Here is a 22,530-nt window from a genome sequence, read left to right on the forward strand (position 1 = left end):
GGAGACGCCATGGGGGAGAGAACCTGGGGCCTTCGGCATGCCAAGCAGGTGCTCTCTATTACAGAGCTGTGTTTCTCCCAGCACACACACACACACACATTATCCCCCCCACTTTAGAAAACCACCCTCGTGCACTTTGAGCAAAAGGAGCTCTTCATCAAGGTAAGAAAAACAAAAGCTAACCGAAAGAGAGAAAAATGTTTTTGCAGAAACAGTTGCTACGGGTTGCTTATTCCCGAAGGCATCCATTTTAAGAAAATGCACGCAAGGACGTTATCTGTCAATAGCAAGCCACCCCCTTTCCCTATGAAATGATTTGAAACGATCTATCACGCAGAGGCAGCCGCTCAAGAAACCTTGGAACAATAATCAGTCAATGCCGAAGGGTGTCACAGATTAAAATCTGCCGCTGCGCAAAATAATATTACGGCCTTTAAAAAACCAGCGTGACTTTATTAAGAGGAGTCTTGCGAAGATCAATTTCTCTACGGCGCAGTGAAGTCTAATAAACACGTTTCTTAAAAAAAAAGCTTTTATGTATTAACAAGGAGCAGGGTGTGACCTCTACCATTTTTAACTCTCTCTTTTTTTTTAATGGAAGGCCCTCCCCACAAAACCACGCTGCGTTTTTATTTCTTTTATATTTATTTATTTATTGCATTTATATCCCGCCAGTGAGCTTCATGGCTGAGTGTGGATTTGAACCCGGAGTCGGAGCTCTAACCAAGACACCAACAGTGCTATTTTGAACACTGGGCTTTGAACGTGATCCAAATTACAGTGTTTCAAAGACTGCTGCCATTTCTCCTGGCCTTCCAGCCCCTTAAGATGGTCTGTACGCAAGGTGCAGACCCAAGGGCCAAATGCAGCGCTCTAGGCCTCTCTGCCTGGCCCTCAGAGGTTTTCCCCAAGCCACGCCTTCTCTTCAGCCACACCCCTATCTCTCCCCCCAGGCCACACCCCTCACCAACCCGATTTCATCCCTTCCTTGAGTGGCGGGAAATGTGTCCTTGAACTCTGATCATTCCTCTTTGCTTGCCTGGGTGGAAGGATAGAGAGGGGGTGTGAGAGTGTGCAGAAACTTACCTGTACACAGGTAACATTTTGCATCAGTTGCCCCTCCCGCTTTTGCCTCTGGCCCCACCCACCATTGGCACGTGGCCCCCAGAAGGTTCTGTGGCCCTCTGGCTGAAAAAAAGCTCTGCCCCTGTGCCTTAGAAACTTCTACAAAATGCTCCTGCAAATGTATATACAGTGGTACCTTGGTTCTCAAACACCTTGGTTCCCAAACGCCGAAAACCCGGAAGTAAGTGTTCCAGTTTTCCAACATTTTTCGGAAGCCAAATGTCCAATGTGACTGTCGGCTATTGTTCCCGGGGCACCTGCACCAATCAGAAGCTGTGCCTTGGTTTTTAAACATTCTGGAAGTCAAACTGACTTCCGGAACAGATTAAGTTTGGGGCTTTTGTTTTTGCTATTTATTTTGCATTTTTGAGGCTTTTTCAGTTAATTTGTTTTTGTGCCTGTGTGGAACCCAGTTCAGCTACTGATTGATTGATTGGTTGATTGATTGATTGATTGATTGATTGATTGTGTGACTGCAGAAATGGATAAAAGCCCCCCATCCAAACAATGACTATCATCAGTGCAGGTAAGGAAAAAAAATTATTTTAATTTTTATCATCTACAATACCTTCTTATTTATTTTATAGTACAGTACACTGATTACTGCTTTCATTTTATGGATCAATGGTCTCATTAGATAGTAAAATTCATGTTGAATTGCTGCTTTAGGGGTTGTTTTTAAAAGCCTGGAACGGATTAACTTTCTATGGGAAAGCATGCCTTGGTTTTGGAACGCTTTGGTTTTGGAACAGACTTCCGGAATGGATTAAGTTTGAAAACCAAGGCACTACTGTACATTTAATAAAATCTTAATAATAATAATACTGCAATGCTGAAGGAGCACCCAGCGACCCAAGAAGCTGCTTTCCTCACCAGATTCTACTCGGCGTTGTCTGATCTTGAAACCCTTCGATCCTGCGAGCAAAGACCGGTCATCCAGACTCGACGAGCTGAACTCAGAGTCGCTGTCACTATCACTAGAGACCACTGTAGGGAGACGGAAATACAAGGCCTTATTCGATAAATACTTTTAAAATATTAACTTTGTCCATGCATAATTTTCGTCTGAAAGCGAATTGTTCATAGGTTACAAGAGATCTCCATTGATCAAAGGAGGTCATATTTTTATCCTTCCAATGTATCAATATCAAATGGCCCAGAGAATCCATTTTTGCTGACCGATTGCCAAGCCCCATATATTAGGTATATAGTTGAAGGTGATGTTACCTTCCGAAAATTGTAACTCCCTCCCCACAATAGTTCTTATACCTCCTAGTATTTATCTCCAAAAATTTCCTAACGCTGACCACTGTGTAAACCATATGCTTCAAAGAAGGATTCTCCTCGCTGCATCTCCAACAGCACATTGTCGTCAATAGACCATGTTTATGCAATTGTGATGGAGTCCAATAAACTCTAAATAAAAATGTTTTGTTGTACGAGATGTACCGGTAGCTTATATCTTCTCTGGATGTTGAGATATGCATGCAGCTTTGAAGACAGACACTACTCAGAGGCATTGCATGACCCAGGAGCCACGAGAGAAAAGGCCCTGCCGTGCAGTACTGGCTCAATGAATTGCAGGGCGATTTCTCCTGGAGATTTCAACACCCAGGCAGATCCACATGGGATATTTGGTGCTCAGCTCATTTAGGGTTTTGTCAGCGGAAGACCCTAGAGATAGACTCTGAAGCACACAGACAACCAGTGCGGGTCTTCTGAGAACCTGTGTTCATAAGAGCCAAATGTTCTTGGCACATTTCTTAGGAGTTGATCACAAGCAACTCCTATAATAACATATTTGGCGGGGGGCGCACCTGGAAATTAAAAGGTTTTGAGCTTGCTGGCTGCAAGATTAACTATGTAAGAGCAGAAGACGAGGCTGCAGGATCAGGCCAGTGGCCCAACTAGTCCAACATCCTGTTCTCACAGTGGCCAACCAGATGCCCCGATGGGAATCTTCAAACAATCTGCTTCATTGGATCCCACAGATCCTTATGGAGAAGGGATCGACTTCTTTGTTCTTTTGCTCCAGAACCTCAAGACCAAATATGTTCAGATCTGAAGACATTATGCTGCAGATTTGGAACAAAGGAAGCACGTAGTGGCTTTCCAAGTAAGGTTCTGGTCATTTGTGACAAGTTTTGGGGTTTTTTGTTGTTGTTGTTGTTGTTGCTATTAAAGCAAGCGATCTAAAACCCAACAGCGGATCGTGCCAGACACGAGTCTCATTAAATGCTACTTCACTTTTTGCTGTTTCTGCAAACCCAACGAAAGGGAGACAGAGGAAGAGAGAGAGAGCGATAGAAACGAAGAAGGCTCCATTTCGCTGACACAAATCTAAGGGTGCGATTTGAATGGGTAAATTATTCCCACTTTGCAGCAAAAAAAAAAGGGAGAAAAAAGAAAACTGCAGCCACTTCTTCTATTTAAACACCATGTGAGGAGGGAACTAATTTAGCTGCCAGCTGTTTGATGGCGAGATCAGGTGGGGGAGAAGAGGAGAGGAGACAGGATTGTCTTTTTCCTTTTTTTACGGCAAGGCCATTTGACAATGGATAGACAATCCCAGTATCCTTGCAGAAGGCCTCAAAGTCCAAGGGTGAGCCCCAGCTGAGCAACAGCTCCTGTCTGAAGCTGGAGGAAAGGAAATATGGAAATAGGGAATGAAGTCACCGCACTGCATTATATCCCACCCCTTTTTTTCCCCAAGGAGTTCTCCGCATTTTTCAGTGGAACTTTCCCAAAGAATGCATTTGTTTTTGCCTATATGTCTTAAGAACAATTCCCCACAAAGTGTGCGTTTTTGTGCACTGTGTGCGTGTAGAGAACGGCACCACCAAATTTGGAGCTCTTTGGATTCGGAAGGATTGATGCATTTTGTTTTGCGTATTGTTTCAGGAACTTGAAATTAGGGGTGTTTGCATTTAATCCCCCAGTCTTCTGGAAAGCCCAGAAAGGCTGCTGTGTCTCTGTATGAGTCACTGGTCTGTCCATTCCTCCTTCCCATCACCTTTTGTTAGGAGTAAATCATTCTACTCCCATCCCTGCACTGGGCATAGGATCACTCCTGACACAGCACAGGATACCTGAGTACCAGCTCTCTGCAAGAGTTACTGTTCTGGCTTTCTCAAGGGGCTGCTCTGAGCATGCACAGGTTGTGAAAACACCCAGAAAGGGTGGTTCCTCCAAGAAGGGCAACTCTTAACACTGCCATGCCCCAACAGCAAATTGCTTAGCGCAAATAGAGGAGAATTCTGCACCGATAGGTGGTTGGTTTTCCATCGGTTGCAATTGACGAGGCAAGAGGATATTCAGAAATATAGGAGACCACACTAGGAACTTCTGTGCAACAAAGCAGTGGATCGTCCCCACACAAACACATGTTGATGCAAAAGGGGGACGGAGGACGACTGTCAACACAGCAAAACGGTTGTCAGAGCCCTTGGCACTTCCTCCAACCATAAATCTAGATCAAGGGAAGTAATAGTACCAATGTATTCTGCTCTGGTCAGACCTCACCTGGAGTACTGTGTCCAGTTCTGGGCACCACAGTTCAAGAAGGATACTGACAAGCTGGAACGTGTCCAGAGGAGGGCAACCAAAATGGTCAAAGGCCTGGAAACAATGCCTTATGAGGAATGGCTGGGCATGTTTAGCCTGGAGAAGAGAAGGTTAAGGGGTGATATGATAGCCACGTTCAAGGTCTTTAAGCAGAGGCTTGACAGGCATATGTCAAGAATGCTTTGATGGTGTTTCCTGCTCAGCAGGGGGTTGGACTGGATGGCCCTTGTGGTCTCTTCCAACTCTACGATTCTATGATTCTATATTAAAGAATGCCATATAGAGGAGGGAGAAAGGTTGTTTTCTGCTGCTCCAGAGAAGCGGACACGGAGCAATGGATTCAAACTTCAAGAAAGAAGATTCCACCTAAACATTAGGAAGAACTTCCTGACAGTAAGAGCTGTTCGACAGAGGAATTTGCTGCCAAGAAGTGTGGTGGAGTCTCCTTCTTTGGAGGTCTTTAAGCAGAGGATTGACAGCCATATGTCACGAATGCTTTGATGGTGTTTCCTGCTTGGCAGGGGGTTGGACTGGATGGCCCTTGTGGTCTCTTCCAACTCTATGATTCTATGATTCTATGAAATCAAGTGCCGAAAAAGGCTGGGAGGGGTTACCCAGGCAACAGCTCACATCAATGCAGCTGTGTGAGAGTCCACACCTACCGTATAGCCTCAACACCCACCAAGATACCCCCAATTACGGGAATAGCTCAGTTGGTAGAGCATGAGACCCTTAATGGGTTTGAGCCCCACACTGGGCAAAAGATTCCTCCATTGCAGGGGGTTGGACTAGATGATCCTTGTGGCCCCTTCCAGCTCTACAATTCTATGATTCTATGATATGAGTGGACAAATTTATCAATTTCAGCTCCTATCCATTTCTCTGGGCTTTCTCAGTTCCAGATCAGTTTATGAACTTTTTTTTTTGAAGTCTGCACAAAAATTTGCAAACATTCAGGTGTGCCTCTCTCCTACCATTTGCAAAGAATTTGCCCTAACAGAACAGGCAGTGTCCAACCAAGCTTCTCCCATAGCCCAAGGGCTTTTGGCTACTCAACAGGACTTCTTTCCTGTTGCACTGGCTACCGTAAATCTGTTCTGGGCTTCCCCCTCCTCATTTAATCCACACCACAACCCTGTGAAGTTAGGCTAGCTAGGCTGAGAGGGGCAGAGGTTGGCCAAGGTCTCCCGGTCAGCTTAATGGCCGACTGGGGATTTGAACCCCGATCTCCCAGCTCCGAGTCTGACACTCTAACTAAAACACCACTCTGGCTCTAAACATCTAAAGGGCAGATTTATGGATCTAGTAAGATTGACAAATGTAATAAGAGGAGGTAATAAGCAAAAATTTGAGCAAAATGGGGAAAAATTTGGAAATTACATGAAATCACAATGCCCCGCAATAAAATCCTGGATCCATTTCTAATGATCGGCACCGAAAATAAGATGTATAGGAAGTAAAAAGAAAGGTGGACATAGTATGTAAAGGGAAGCAGTATCTAGAAAGAAATTGAGGTAACCGAGGTACAGACAAGGGGAAGTCACAAATTGGAGAGATTGATATGTTATATGTGATATTTAATTGGGAATTTATAGTTGAATGTTGTATATATTATTAGTATTGTGTTACCTGTATATATATTTAGTATGATTTAATTTTGATGTATGTTTTAATTTGAATCCTAATAAAGTTTATTTTAAAATAAAATAAAAAATAAACATCTAAAGGGTTGCCCGATGGAAGGTGGTTAGCAAACTTGTTTTCTCCTGCTCAGAAGGTTAGGATTCACATTCCAAGAAAGGAGATTCCGACTAAACGTCAGAAGAGCTTTCTGAGAGTAAGGGCTGTTCGAGACTCCCTCGGAACCATGGAGCTGGAAGGGACCCCAAGGGTCATCTAGTCAAAACCCCTGCAATGCAGGAATCTCAGCTAAAATATCCATGTCAAATGGCCCTGGCAGAAGCTGGCGGACTCTCCTTCGATGGAGGTTTCCGAGCAGAAGTTGCAAAGCCATCTCTCACGGATGATCCTTGGGGGTCGCTTTCCAACCCTACACGTCTAAGATTCCACCACCACCACTTATTTCTGCAATATTTCTTTAAAATCATGTTGCAGCCCTAGAAGTCTTCACACTAGCCCTGCCCCCCCCTGTTGTCAGGCCACAGAGAGCCAGGAAAAAGACTCACCTCTTCCTCTGGCCCAGGTGAAGGAATGACGGGGAGAGACCCCCTTGACGTCCATCGCTGGCGGCTCCAGGTGACGAGGCCGCAAGGGCTGCTCGCAAGCTTTGCCGCCGCTGCTTTTCAAAGGCAAGATATACTTGGGGAGGCCCTTGTAGAACCAGGCGCCGGACCGCTTCCAAACCTAGAGAGAAGGAGAGCAAATAATCGGGGTGACCTCTGGACCCTCCCGGGGTGACCCAAGGGAGGTACCGGCTGTGGGGCTGGTTTGTTCTGGTTTTCTCTCCATCCTCCTCCCTTGCAAAGATCCTGCGGACACTTAATGAGGACAGCGGAACGAGCACTGAACATCTAACCCAGGGGAACCACTGATCGAACGGCACTCAGCCCTGTGAGAATCCCGGCAGAAATTGCCCATTTGTCCCGTGCCACTGGGAAGCCACTATAGTGCTTAGAGCGTCGGACTAGGGCCTCTGAGATCAGGGTTCGAATCCCCACTCGGCTATGAAGCAAACTAGGTGACCTTGGGCAAGCTACTGTCTCTCTCAGACTAGTCTACCTTGCAGGGTTGTTGTCTGTATCTGAATATCAATTGCTGGAAACTTTCTTATTACGATTAGATTTTTTTTTAAAAAAAAAGCTTGCAGTGAGTTGTAATATAAGCTTACAGTTATTTGCATTAATGCATTAATGAGAGAAGTAATGAAATAAATGTAAAGATACGGTAGAATCCTTCATGTGCTTTATATAAGAGAAGAGGAAATCACAATTAGGATTCACGATTGATCTATTACATATTGATTTTAAACAACCTGCTCTGAAAATCACCATGGCAATCAACAGCAGGCGAGAAATTGCCTTTTAACTGAGAAACAGCCTGCCCTCAAAAACAAAAGAATCTGCCCTTTGCATCTCTGTATGAATTGTGGCTTTCTTGCCAACTGAGGAACGCCTGGAACAGAGACTCATACAGAGACACTTATGAGAGGAGGGTCTTACACCTGTTTTGGAAAACTTTTTGCAACAAAAACAATTTGTGGCAATAAGGGCTCAGAGCAAAAGCATCCAATTTCAGCTCAGAAAAGCAAGCTATTCAAAGTCCAGCGTGAGAATTTCTCTTCCAACCTGTTTTTATTCTCTCTCTCTCTCTTTTCTGAAGCTGACACAACAAGCTTGATAAAGGGCAGCTTAAACCAAATTAATGGAGGGAGAACAAATCAATCCTTTGCACAAAGGTGGGGGGAAATGAGGCTGCAAGGGCCAAAAAAAAAAAACCCTTTTCTGGCAACCCTCGTTTATCTTTGCAAATAGTATTTTTTAAACGATCCTCACCTGCACTAAAACTTTAGGACAGGACATTGTACTGCAGGAGTGTTCAAACCGATGGCCTCCAAGATTGTGTGATAATGTGATTGTGTTGTATGGGATAGCCCCCCTCCCTTCATGACTGGGACCTCGCAATGAGAAATCCAAGCTCACAAGGCTATTAGACACTTCCAAGATGGCCTACGAAAGACACACAGGCTTGAGTGCTCTCTGGTAAAAACCGCATAGAAGGGGCAAATGGAAGTACAATATTAACAACGGAATAAAAGTATTACAAGCTACTGAGAGGCTGCTGCCTCCTTATAGAATTTCAGCCTAAAAGGGACTCAAGCCGAGAGAAAAAAAGATCGTTTGAGTGTGAAAAACCGGAGCGAGGAGATTAGGGCGCCCCAGCGGCAGACGGGGCCGGCTACAGCGATAAAGACTTCGCGCTTCCCGCAAGAATGCTCGCCACACGTTCCAATTTAGATTTTAATAGGGAGATTGCGATGAAGGGAGCATATTAGCGCACATTTAATATACACGGCTTCGCGTAAAGGAGAGGGAGGGGGGAAGGGAGCGCAAGAGGAAACGAAGCAATATCAAGAGACAAAAAAAACCAGCCAGCCCAGTTTCATTGGAGCCTTCTGACAAAGCAAGCAGCGAACTGAGTGAGACAGGGTTTTCGAGTCAAGGAAGTGTGGGTCTGCTTTTGGGGTGGAGGGAATCAGAAGGTTTAGAAATATTTCAGGCCCCTATGGGTGTATGAGGAATGACTGAGGTAGTTGGGGGTGCTTAGCTTGGAGGAGAGGAGATATGATAGCCGCCTTCAAATATCTGAAGGACTGTCACATGAAAGATGTGCTTTTATCATGTATTTTTATACTGTGATCTACGGATGAACGGTGGGTGTTGTTGTTGTTGTTGTTTAGTCGTTTAGTCATGTCCGACTCTTCGTGACCCCATGGACCATAGCACGCCAGGCACTCCTGTCTTGCACTGCCTCCCGCAGTTTGGTCAAACTCTTGTTTGTGGCTTCGAGAACACTGTCCAACCATCTCGTCCTCTGTCGTCCCCTTCTCCTTGTGCCCTCCATCTTTCCCAACATCAGGGTCTTTTCCAGGGAGTCTTCTCTTCTCATGAGGTGGCCAAAGTATTGTAGCCTCAGCTTCAGGATCTGTCCTTCCAGTGAGCACTCAGGGCTGATTTCCTTAAGAATGGATAGGTTTGATCTTCTTGCAGTCCATGGGACTCTCAAGAGTCTCCTCCAGCACCATAATTCAAAAGCATCAATTCTTCGGCGATCAGCCTTCTTTATGGTCCAGCTCTCACTTCCATACATCACTACTGGGAAAACCATGGCTTTAACTATATGGACCTTTGTCGGCAAGGTGATGTCTCTGCTTTTTAAGATGCTGTCTAAGTTTGTCATTGCTTTTCTCCCAAGAAGCAGGCGTCTTTTAATTTCATGACTGCTGTCACGAAGGGCGGGTATCCAAATTTAAATAATAAATAATAATAGGCAAGCTTTTTTCCTCTCTTGCTCCAAACCAATGGATTCAAAAGACAAGAAAGGAGATTCCAACCAAACATTAGGAAGAACTTGCTGGTGGCAAGAGCCATTCGTCAGTGGAAACAGAACGGACTCCCTCAGCTGGAGGCTTTGAGAAAGAGGTTGAGTGGCCCTCTGTCATGGATGCTTGACTCGAGATTCCTGCATTGCAGGCGGTTGGACTCGATGGCCTTGGGGGGTCCCTTCCAACTCTACAATTCTGTGATTCTATGAACTGTCCCCAAGATGCCACAGCACTTTTAATTAATTTATTTAGTAGTGCCCATCAGTTAAGTGGGCATAGCCAACACGATGCCTTCAGCTGCCAGGAGCCCAGGTGTGGGAGGAAACTGTATGGGGATCTCCTGCTCGACCTCTGGGACATTTGAAGTAGATCCATGAGGATTTCTGGCTCCCAAATATTTTAACGGCAACAACACAAAACGAATTCTCTCCTGAACTAAACTTCTGATGTGAAGTACAGTGCATACCTGCCAAGTCTCCCGCTGAAAAATGCGGGAACAGCGGCGGTGCAGCACCGGACGTTGTGTAGAAGCAACTTCCGGGGCCGCTCTGACCATGTGTGGGCACATGGTAGGGCAGAGCGGCACCGGAAGTCGTTTCTACGCATGCCCAGTGGCCATCTTGGTGATGGCCGTAAGTGCGACGGCCATCTTCGTGACGGCCGCCGCCATGTGGCCACCACCAAGATGGCCGCCGGGCATGCGTACAAGCGACTTCCGGTGCCCGCACATGGTCAGAGCAGCACCCAAAATGGAGGCTCCCTGGCAGGTAGGAAATCCGGGGGATTTCCGGGATTTTTCTCCATTCGGGAGAACAGCGGGAAACGGATTAAAATCTGGGGGTTTCCCACGAAAACGGGATACTTGGCAGCTAAGGTACAGTGGGGGTTGCATCTGAAGTGGTAGACAGACTATGAGCTCAATTCAGTTCTCAAAAGCAAATCCCCAAGGTAAGAATTCTTTCATTCCAAGCAAATGTATTTTGCCCTTGGTTCCAACTGGTGGGTTCCAGAAAAACAAAAACAAAAAAATAATCCCCGCAAGCCTAAAGTATGCTGAGCCCTGCTCTTGGAAACCCGATTATTAAAAAGGAAAAAAGGGATCCTGAGAATTCTTGATTCTGCACCCCATGCTGAAATGGCTATGTTTGAGATGCATGGCATTGATATAATAAAAAGATAAGGCTGTCATCACACAGTAGTTTCCTTGGCCACCAACAGGTGGCGCTGCAACCTACAGAGTGTCAATAGTCTTCTGAGAGCTGTTGAGCCACTGCAGCAGCGTTGGATGGTGAGGTGAAAGAAGACGGAAGGGGGAGACTGAGGTGGGTATTCTAGGCAGACCGTGGAGGAGCAACTCTAAGGGCAGGGAGGACGGTTTGGCAAGGGGGTGGAGGCAGGTGGGGCTGGTGATCAAAGCCAGCATGGGCATGGCTCCAGGTAATTTTATACATTCTCCCTCTCTCATTACAGCAAATAGCAGCTTGCTAACAGATGTCATATGGGCTCGGGCCCATTTAGTTAGCATGTAGAGCACACACCCCATTATTAATGAGGCTGCACAGAATTGTAACCCCCCCCCAAAAAAAGGTCAGGTGGCAGCAGGATAAATGAGGCAAGTGGGGAAATTAAACAAGCACCCGGTCCTTTTCATTAGGCATCAGCAGAACTTTGCAATTACATCCTTTTGGAGCAATCTGTCTCGACTCCAAGACACGCCTGCCTTGCAGAGCGGCAGGGATGGGCAGGTGGGAAGAGGCTGCGTTCCTAAACCCAGGTAAAGCAAGTCCACATTCTGCACCTTCTGATGGAGAAGACAGCAGAAGTTCAGAGAAATCTGGTTCAGTTTAACTCCGAAAAGCGAATTTACTTAATCTGCACGCCCTGAAACAAGCAAGGGAACTGAAACACAGCCAGCCTATGGAATTTGCACCCTTGTGGCTTTTGAAACGCTGCTGTCTAGCCAAGTCAAGGTGTGCAAAAAAAAAAAAAGCATTTGACAGGGTAAAACGTGCATAAAATGGCACATTATGATTATCATTAGAATTAATTCATAAAAATATTTATCCACCACTACGCCATAAAAAGATATCAAAGTGGTTTACAGCAATAAAGCATGAGACCATACAACAAAAACCACAAAAAAGTTAAAACCAGAGATCAATTAACAATTGTTTATTATTAGAAACACAGAGTTGGTAGGGGCAATGAGGGTCATCTAGTCCAACCCCTACAATGCAGGAATCTTTTGGGCTTGAACCCACAACCCTGATATTAAGAGTTTGTTGTTGTTGTTGTTGTTGTTGTTACCCACCCTTGCTTTACCAAAAGTGGATATTATGCAAAACTGAACGACAAACACGCCTATTAGGAGAAATTCGCGCTAAATTGCTGAATTTTTACGAGGAGTTTCTTTTTTATTGGAAACTGGTGCAGAAATGTGGAGAGCTGAAGATTGGAAATAGGACGGAAACTGAAATTGACATATCTGCCCTTCCCTGGTCTGCTGCGAGCAGGAGGTGATCAGGCTTCAAATAAATCATTCCTGGCTCTGCACAAGCCTCAAAGCAGACAGATTTTCCCTGTTAAAAGGCTGGTGTTTAAACAGCATCATGTCGTCACGCTTCCTAGGGGCTGAGCAAGGCACCCCAACCAAAGCAGGTCCGTCCCTGTCAGAAGGTAAAGGAAGCGACTGCTTTTCCTGTATAAGGGCACCGATGAAGGGAGACATTTTGAAAGTGTCTTACTCTGCTTTTATCGCTCAGCTACCGTAGATATAATAATACAGTGGTGCCTCGCAAGACGAATTTAATTCGTTCTGTGAGTCAATTCGTTTTGCAAAAAATTCATCTTGCGAATCCCATAGGAATGCATTGAATTGGGTGTTGTTGGGTTTTTTTGGCCCATAGGAACGCATTAATTGAATTTCAATGCATTCCTATGGGAAACCGCAATTCGCTAGACGAATTTTTCACAAAACGAATTAGTCTTGCGAGGCATCCTCCGATCGCAAAACCCATTCGTCTAGCGAAAAAAATGTCTAGCAGGGCATTCGTCTAGCGAGGTACCACTGTAAATAAATTAAACAAGAAAAAATAAAGATTAAACTCAGTTAATGGAGGGAGGGCAAATCAACAGATTCTTCACACAACGGTTAAAAAATGAAGGTGCGAGGGTCAAAGCAACACTCGTCTCATGTTTTGTGTGTTTAAAATGTTCCTCACCTGCAATCTAAGTTTAATGTGGGACATTCCATTGCTGGGATAAGCCAATCTGATGCTCTCAAGACATTGGCTGAGTGGGAATTTGAACCTTGGTCTCCCGGGTCCTAGTCTCTCACTGCTGCACCACACCGGCTCTCAGGATACAGAATCCCAGGTTTGGAAGGGACCCCTGGGCATCATTCAACTGACCCTTCCAAACCTAAAGCATGATACTCAAGACCGCCTTGGTGGGCGTGTGGATGAAGGAGGCAGGCAGAAACTAGTTTCTACTGACCCAGAAACTCGGTGGTCACGCAAGTAATAAATTCTGCCCCCCCCCCCCGATTATTATTGCAGTCTTTCCTGAAGAAGCAGACATTTGATACTGCAAAGCAGGACACACCAATCCTGCCACCACGGACTCACCTCTCTCTGCTCGCTGCAAATCTTGCAGAACCAGACGGGCCGCTTCTGGGCGCTCAGGGTTTCAATCCCACATTTGGTGCAGACTTTCTGGGGGGGGAGGAAGACGACACGGGGATTGGGGTGGGAATCATTAGAAAGGCCGAAGGAGGCGGAGCCCACCGCCAACGCCACCCTCCCCTCGAAGGAAAGAAGCAAACCAACAACAGGGTCTAGGAGACCTGCCATTTAAATCCCCCATGGTGCACTGCTCCATTGGGAAATGCTGAGAGAGCGCTGTGGGGGGCCAGTCACAAAATGGCTGCCGTGGGGAGAGGGGCCCAATACAAAATGGCTGCCACGTTGGGCATGTTGTAATGGTTGCGGTCTCTTAAAGAGCAGAAAAGGAGACAAGATCACAAAATTGGGGGGACCGGGACCCTCCCTATCAGGTAGCAAAAGGCGGCCAGAGCGAGCCTTTGGCTGGTTCCAGCAAGTGCCACGTTGGCAACTCTTGCCCCGGAGCATTGTGGGAAATCAAAATGGCGGCCCCTAACCGTCCGCCGCAGATGCAAAGCTGAGCTGCTGCAATTTCCAAACCCACCAGAGGGGGGGACATATCACAGCTCTGAAGCTGGAGGCAACATCCCTTTGGCTCTAGTGAGGCTGGAGTCAAAGGTGATGGCAGTGGGGGGGGGAATGGACCACCGTTTCTGGCACCTGCTTGCAGGCCGTAGGAGCTGCGATTGAGGAGGGTGGCTGAGCGGCTGACCAACTCTCCCCGGCCACAAGAGGGGTGGGAGGAACAAACCCACAGGGCTTCAGATGGGTAAATGGAGAACCGTTTCAAAAACAGAGAGAGAGATATGTCGCAGGCAGGTTCGGCCGGGGGGATAAACAGCTGGTGCTCGATATAAAATCGATTCTCCTAATGAGGGAACGGCAATAGTCCCTCATGGTGCTGGTGGTGGAGAATTAAGGCGCCCAATTGAACTGCAAGAGCAGCAGGTGGTGCTAGCGGCCATTGATCACCACCGAGAAGGCGGGTTAACCCATTAAAAACACGTTCAAGTTTGCCCCGGAGAAGCTGAATAGAATTGTAGAGTCGGAAGCCCAAGCCCTGCAAGGCGGGAATCGCAGCTTGAGAATCCCTGACAGGTGGCCGGCCAACCTCTGTTGAAAAACCTCCAATGAAGGAGAGTCCGTTGCACTGTTCTTCCTAAAGGAATCCCCTTCCTTGTCATTTAAATCCATTGGTTCAGGGCCAGGCCAGGGGCCAGCAAACCTTTTCAGCAGGGGGCCGGTCCACTGCCCCTCAGACCTTGTGGGGGGTCGGACTATATTTTTTGGGGGGGAGAATGAACGAATTCCTATGCCCCACAAATAACCCAGAGATGCGTTTTAAATAAAAGCACACATTCTACTCATGTAAAAACAGCAGGCAGGCCCCACAAATAACCCAGAGATGCATTTTAAATAAAAGGACACATTCTACTCATGTAAAAACACGCTGACTGTCCGTGGGCTGGATTTAGAAGGTGATTGGGTCAGATCCGGCATAAGGTTCAGGCCCTACTCTCTGGAGCAGGAGAAGACAAGTTTGCTCTGTCTCCCATGTGGCAGTCCTTTAGATCCAGATGTTTTGGCCTACAACTCCCATGATCCCTAGCTAACAGGACCAGGGGTCAAGGATGATGGGAACTGTAGTCCAAAACATCTGGAGGGCCGAAGTTTGGGGATGCCTGCTTTAGATACTGGAAGATGACTCTCATATCTCCTGTCAGCCTCCTCTTGTGCAGGCTAAAAAATATCCAGCTCCTTTGTTCTTAAGAGCCAGGGTGAAGAATGTCAGGCTTGAAGCCCTCTAGCCCTCTTTATCATGCCCTCGGTACACTTGGGAAGCCCCTCCCCTTCTTCTCAGGCCACGCCCCCTGCTGATCCCAATCCCCACCCTCCTGGATGTTTTCACCTGGCTGGACATGCCTCCTTTAAGTCCGAAAATGCCTGTTCCTTGCCTGGAAGAGAGGGGGCACGTGGGGCATATCCAAAGCCACTCCTACTCAGAGTAGGCTCACTGGAATTATGGACATGGCCAACTTCGGCCCATTCAATGGGTCTACTCTGAGTAGGAATCTCATCAGCTACACCACTGTGTGTTTTAACGCTTACGTTTATTACTCCAGTCACTTTTGCCTCTGGCATGCAGCCCCCAGGAGGTTACGAGGAAGGGAACGTGGCCCTCAGGCTGAAGAAAAGTCCCCCCACTCCTGCCCTGTCCTGGACCCAAAGGTGAGAAGTCCAGGATTGCTCTGTTACTTAAGGGGAGGAATAAGTCACTGCTGTTTCTCTCCCTGCGGGAATCAAGGTCTACAGCTTAGGCCTGTAACAGTCAAGTGCTGCCCCCTGGTGGGCACCTGTGGAGTTCTAGAAGCCCTCAACATAGAAATTCCCTCCTGCTTTTCAGCCACATCACCCAGGAAACAAAAAACGTTCTCCTTCGCTTTGGCTCGCAGGCGGAAGAGGAGAAAAAGGGGAGAGAGTTTTGCAAGATGGGCGCTATTTGCAGGTACTTTAAAGGGTACTAAAAAGAAATGAGAGTCCCCTCAAATCCTCACAACATTCTTAATTTTGACAAGGGGAGAAAGTGGTGGCTCCCTGTGGCCGCCTCCAGGTACTCACACAGGACCTTCACCGCCTTCACTGGTTCTGATTTGAAAGAGAGGTAGAGCTGGGTATCATCCGCATACTGGTGAACACCCAGCCCAAACCCCCTGATGATCTCTCCCAGCGGCTTCATATAGATGTTAAAAAGCATGGGGGAGAGGACATTTAAAGCAGGGTGCCCCAAACTTGGATCTCCAGCTGTTTTTGGACTGCAACTCCCATCATCCCTAGCTAGCAGGACCAGTGGTCAGGGATGATGGGAATTGTAGTCCAAAAATAGCTGAAGACCCAAGTTTGGGAAACCCTGATTTAAAGCATGCAGCTCCCCCACCCCAACGAATCTTGGGAAGTGTAGTTTGTTAAGTGTGCCGGGTACTGCAGCTCTGAAAGGTAAGACTACAGTTCCCATGATGATGGAGGGGGGGATGTGCTTTAAAAGGTTTGGTGTAGGTGCTCCCTGAGGCAATCCTTCCTCATTCCTTCCCACCCGTCTTCTCCCACTAAATTGACTATTGGGGGTGGCGGGGGAGAGAAAAAGAATTAAAAATAAAATAAAAAAGACAGTAGTGGCTTAGCTTGGCAACCCAGCCAGCTATATTTGCCCCCTGCCTTAGAAGATCACAAATTGAAAAAGAAGCGATGTATTTTAAAAATTGGAAAAAAATAAAATAAAAAATCTGCTCCCTGCGGAAACTATTTTGCAGGCAGTGAGCTGTCATTTCAACATCACCTCCCTTGGTAATTTAAAAGCACTTAAATGCTTTCTCCGTGCCGTCGGGCGTGAAGGAAGGCTTGCTCTTCACAAACTAAATGGGGTTTCAGATGGGAAGTCAGCAGAGCGGAGTTGGAAAGAAAAATTGTGGACTTTAGATCGGGGCGGGGAGAGAGAGGAAGCCCCCAAACCTATCACCTTGCCAAGCCCAGCCTAGGGGGTTATACTTAATTTTTCACGCAAGGCTAGGTGTTGCTTTTTCCTCGCACGGAAAGTGCACGAAGGGCGAACTCGGTTGAATTTTGAAGCGAAGGAAAGAGCAGCTTATTGGGCGCACGTTTACACACCCTGCCAGAGTTCCCGAATTGACCTTCCTTTGTTTTACAAGGTTTTTAAAAGGTTGCTTCCCAAGATAAATATCTCCACTGGCTGCCCATCAACTACCAAGCCACGCTGAGAGCACTGGAAGAGCCTGCAGGATTGGGCCAGTGGACCATCTAGGCCAGCATCCTTTCAGGTTGACCAGCAAGCAGGATTTGAACACAAGAGCCCTCTCCTCTCCTGTGGTTTCCAGAAACTGGTATTCAGAAGTATTTGCTGCCTCCGGTTGAGGCTATCCTCTGCATTTTCTTCCTCCAAACCTCATAGAATCACAGAATTGTGGAGTTGGAAGGGACCCCCAAGGGTCATCTAGTCCAACCCCCTGCAACGCAGGAATCTCAGCTAAAGCATCCCTGGCAGAAGGCCATCCAACCTCTGCTTAAAAACCTCCCGAAGGAATCCGTTCCACCCCGTTTGAAGCCATCTAAGCTGGTGGCCATCACAGCTTCCTGTGGCAGCGAGTTCCGTAGTTTAACTACACGCTCAACACCCCTGTAGGTAACTGACAACTTAGATTCAGGGCACCTTAGGGACCACCTGACCCCTTGCATCACGGCTCAATATCCAAGATCCTTTGTAGAAGCGATGCTGGTCACACACACCCCACGACGTGTCAGCGAGGTTCCTCGGACAGTGACAAAAAACTGAGGCTTAACAGAGCAGTCCTGTGGAACACTCTGCCACCAGGGATTCAGCAGGAGCCTTCTGCTTTAATCAAAAAACTTTTCTATGCCACTAGGCTTATGCAGGCTGGAGAACTGGGCCGGAAAGCTCGGTCCCGTTCATACAGAAGGTCTTAAGTTTGTGTGTAGTCTGCAACCCAGGCTGCAGAGGTTCCTGGATCCACTACATTTCAGTTTTTTGCTTGCTTTCCACTGATGTATCTAATTCCAGATATTATTGTTGTTGTTTAGTCGTTTAGTTGTGTCCGACTCTTCATGACCCCATGGACCAGAGCACGCCAGGCACTCCTGTCTTCCACTGCCTCCCACAGTTATTATTATTAATTATTATTATTATTAAAACTGACTTTATTCTGCACTTGCTAAAATGCAGGCTTTCACCTTCTTTGCATTCATTGATATGCTTTGCAAACCTTTCTCTCTCTCTCTCTCTCTCTCTCTCTCTCTCTTCCCCCAACTTTCAAGCTGCCCCCCAAAATGGTAATAAATGGGTGTCTGTTGGAAGCTGCTCCGAACGCAGCTCACTATGGAAAGGCAGAATACAAACAAACTCACGATCAAACGATCAACCCAAAGCACAGCAGAGAGCATCAAGGATAAAGGCTTAAGAAGAACAGAGGAGGGAGAGTTGGGTGGGTTTCACCAGGAAAAGAGAAAACCGAGAGGAGATCTGATAGTCATCTTCATATATTTGAAGGGCTCCCCATGGAACATGGATCAAGCTTGTTTTCTCCTGCTCCGGAGGGTAGGACCCGAACCGATGGCTTCAAGTGACAAGAAAGGAGGTTCCAACTAAACGTCAGGAAGATCTCCTTCACTGGAGGTTTTAAAACAGAGGTTTGGTGGCCACCTGTTCGGGATCCTTCGGCTGAGATTGCCGAGGGGCCAGGTGAAGCTTGGGACGCCTTCTGCGGGTACCAGCAATCTCACCTTTTTGCAGTCTTGGCAAAAGACCGCCGTACTGCCCAGCAGCCCCAGAGCCTCCCCGCAGAGCAGGCACTGAGACAAGCCGTTGCCCATCACGTTCTTCCGCATGTTCTCCAGCCGCTCTACCAGGCGCCTGCAAAGCAAGAGCCTCCGTCAGGCTGGTATTTCCAGAGGATTCGTGACCCCACACATAGGAAGCAGCCTTAGAGCGCCTTCCCCACCCCCACTCCCCGGCAAATGAAGCAAGATTCCAGTCCTCATGGTTGTGAATGAAAGGCGGATTCAATTAGAAACACAGTATGCTGCCTTCTGCCGAGCGAGACCATTGCTTCATCCAACTCAGTATGTCTGCACTGGTTGGCGGCCGCTCTCCAGGATTTCAAGCAGGCAGTTTCTCCAGCCCTACCTTGAGATAGAATCCTAGAATTTTAAGAGTTGGAAGGGACCCCGAGGATCATCTAGTCCAACCCACCTGCAATGCCGCTGTCCGATACGGAGATCGAACCTGCAACTTTGGCATTATTAGCACCATGCCAGGATTGAACCTACGAAGTTCTGCATGTTCTGCTATGATGGGAGAATGCGTCACTTTGGATTAACAGTTTGTCATTTCCCCCACTCTATCCTCCTTGTTTCCATGACAGTTTGTGAATTCCACCCCGCCCCGCCCCCCCAAGTCCTTGCAGAAGTTTCAACCAGCCTTTTATAGTGGGTATTCCTCCCAATATATAAAACTGAGCCAAGCAATTTCCCTTAGCATAGCACATTTTTGCAAGCTATTTTCATTTTAATGCACACTTTTGTCCTAATTTGCATGTTTATTGTCCTCACCATTTGGGTTGGAGAACTCCACTGCAAAATCCAAAGAACAACGGATTTCAAAAGGCTCACTGTTCTTCAGTTCATGTATTGTTTCAGAAAGTGCGAGTCAAGCACGTCCGCTGTAAAATGCAAACGGAACTGAATTCCTCCCCCTCTTCGCTAACTTCGCCCACAGCAAAATCCCCACCACGCTGTTCTGTGACCATGGTGGAATCAAGCTCAATACTGGCCATGCTCCAGTGGCAGTGAGTTCCACAGCTGTAAGAACATTCCTTCTGCGTCATCCTTGACAGCTTCGCCATGTGGATCTTAACGTATTATTTTATTTATTGCATAAAATTTATATCTCATTTGTTTTCGTTTTAAAAAAACCAAAGCGATGATTGGTAAAAAAAACATTTAAAACATTCAGATCATTAAAACCAGCAATAAACTTAAAATGCATCAGCATTCTAGATACCCAAGTGGACTTGTCCAGACAAACATGTTTTTAGCAGGCACCGAACCAAATTCTGCCATTTCCTTCAGGTCACACTCTAGCACCAGGGCAGGGGAGTCTCGGGGCCCCAGTGGGACTGGATGTGGCCCTCCATACTTTTCTGGAGGGCCAGAAAAGTATGGAGAGGTTACTTTTGGCGAGGTTAAGGGGTGATATGATAGCCATGTTCAAATATATAAAAGGATGACATATAGAGGAGGGAGAAAGGTTGTTTTCTGCTGCTCCAGAGAAGCGGACACGGAGCAATGTATTCAAGCTACAAGAAAGAAGATTCCACCTAAACACTAGGAAGAACTTCCTGACAGTAGGAGCTGTTCGGCAGTGGAATTTGCTGCCAAGGAGTGGTGGAGTCTCCTTCTTTGGAGGTCTTTAAGCAGAGGCTTGACAGGCATATGTCAAGAATGCTTTGATGGTGTTTCCTGCTTGGCAGGGGGTTGGACTGGACGGCCCTTGCGGTCTCTTCCAACTCTATGATTCTATCTGGCCCTCGGATCTCTCCCAAGACATGCCCCTTCTCCCCAGCCCATGCCTCTCACCAATCCTGCATTGCAGCCCCCTTAAGTCTTTTTGAGGGGTTATGGAATTCTGATAATGCTCCTGCTTGCTTGGATGGCAGAGAGAGAAGGGCATGGCTTGGTGAGGGGGGCATGGCCTGGGAATTTTCCCAGGGGCCAGGCAAAGAATCCCAGAGGGCCACCCACATGGCCCCGGGCTCAAGCTTTCCCCATCCCTGCTATAATAAGGTTACCAGATTTTTTTCAATGAATCCAGGGACACTTCAATCGATCAATCAATCAAATACTACATGTTTGGGATGTTGATGCTGCAGCGATGGCGGTGGCAGAGGGGCAGCCGCTGTCTGGAACTCAACCACCACATATCCCCTTCCTCCGAGGTTTCTATCTCCTTTCTCCATGAGCCTGGGCAGCCCCTAAGTTGTGGGTTTTTCGGTGGTGGTGGTGAAGCGGTGCGTGGTGGGTCAGGTATAGAAGGCGGAGAAGGAGGGCCGAGAGCAGTGGCAGAGAGACTTGGGCAGCGTGATGCCTCCCTTCCTATCAGAGCAGCCCCAATCCCATTCCCACTTGCCTGAAAGCAGGAGGGGGCGGGGATCCCTCAGCTGGGAAACCAGGCTTCCCATTGCCTGAGAGATTCCTTCCCCCTCCTGCTTACACGCAAGCTCCGATAGGCAGCGTGAAGCCTCCCTTCACAGCTTAGTTGCAGGGGTCAGGGAAGGTGGAGGCAGCCCGGAAGCTGCATCTTCTAGCCCCCGCACCACCATCATATGGGGGGGACTTCCGAGCAGCTCCTGAAGCCAGCCACAGCCAACTGCTCTTGGTTGCTGAGACGGCCGCTGCTGCGTTTCCCGGGGACATTAGATGAAATCCGGGGACATTCCGGGGATGGAATTTGTCCGGGGACTTATTCGCAAATCCGGGGATGGGTCCCCGGGAAACAGGGATGTCCGGTAACCCTATGCTATAAGCCAGGCACGTTCCAACAGGTAGATTGTGATCTACCGATAGATCACTGGACATCTGTGGTAGATCACTGGCTCTCCCCATAGAAGCTCAACAACTTAAAAAAGCTCAACATTTTCTCCCTACACCCCCCAAAAACGGGGTTTCCCCTCCCTAAAAAAAGAGTTCAACGAGTCTTTCATCTGAAACCCCCAAAACGGATTTTGTTGTTCCTAAAAAAAGCTCAACAACTTTGACCTGAAACCCCCACCCCCCAAAAAGGGGGTAGATCACTGCCAGTTTTTAACTCTGTGAGTAGATTGCAGTCACTTGGGAGTTGGCCACCGCTGCTATAAGCCATCACAACAGTCGCACAACCCCTAGATTTTTAAATCACTGATAATTTTACAGCTCACTTTGCCCAGAGTGGGGGGACGGGACCAAAACTCTGCTTATTTCCCGCAGATTCCTCTGCTTGTTTTTTCTTTTCTTTCTTCCCCTCACCGCATGCCTTTTTAAAAGACAGGTTTCCAAATCCACTGGGCTCAGAGATTTATGACTCAGAAAAATAGGAATCTGCTGGGCCCAGAAATGCACGGTTGAGAAGATCAGGAAATATCTCCAATTGGAAGGCATAAACAACCAAATGAATGGGTTTTCAGAGGAGGGGGAGGAGGCAGGGGGGGCTTTGTTGTCAATGAGCTAATAACTCCAGCTAAGAAACTCTTCAGCTGGAATTTGCCAAGGCCAGTTCATCACCTCAGGCAAAAAAAAAACCCACTTCCCAGGGAATTGTGGGGTAATGAAGGGAAAGATGTCAAGAAACAACAGTGGCATGTTGGCTGTGCCGTGCGGACTGGAGCGCCGAGCCCAGCGTGCTCTAAAGATCTTTCGACAACAGGCCTCACAGCGTCCAGCTATTAAGGCCTCATTTGGTTCGGGAAATGCCAGCCAGGCAGCTGCAGTTCTTAAAACGGCAACCGCAGGACCTTTTCCTTTTCAAAAAGCAGAACATTAAGACTGCCACCAGCT

General features: G+C 47.4%; 1 protein-coding gene across 2 annotated transcripts in view; it reads right to left on the reverse strand.

Moving 5' to 3' along the window:
- The window catches only part of RPH3AL (rabphilin 3A like (without C2 domains)), a 48,369-nt gene that overhangs the window by 6,980 nt on the left and 18,859 nt on the right, over positions 1-22,530 (reverse strand). For both annotated transcript variants that reach the window (XM_060268602.2, XM_060268600.2), the window contains exons 4-7: positions 18,724-18,853; positions 13,378-13,464; positions 6,876-7,053; positions 1,999-2,112 (exon numbers count right to left, since the gene is read on the reverse strand). In XM_060268602.2, the coding sequence (XP_060124585.1) occupies positions 1,999-2,112; positions 6,876-7,053; positions 13,378-13,464; positions 18,724-18,853 (509 nt within the window). The remainder of the gene's footprint in view (positions 1-1,998; positions 2,113-6,875; positions 7,054-13,377; positions 13,465-18,723; positions 18,854-22,530) is intronic.

This window comes from Zootoca vivipara, chromosome 14, assembly GCF_965207765.1.
Source record: "Zootoca vivipara chromosome 14, rZooViv2.hap1.1, whole genome shotgun sequence".
NCBI lineage: Eukaryota > Metazoa > Chordata > Lepidosauria > Squamata > Lacertidae > Zootoca > Zootoca vivipara.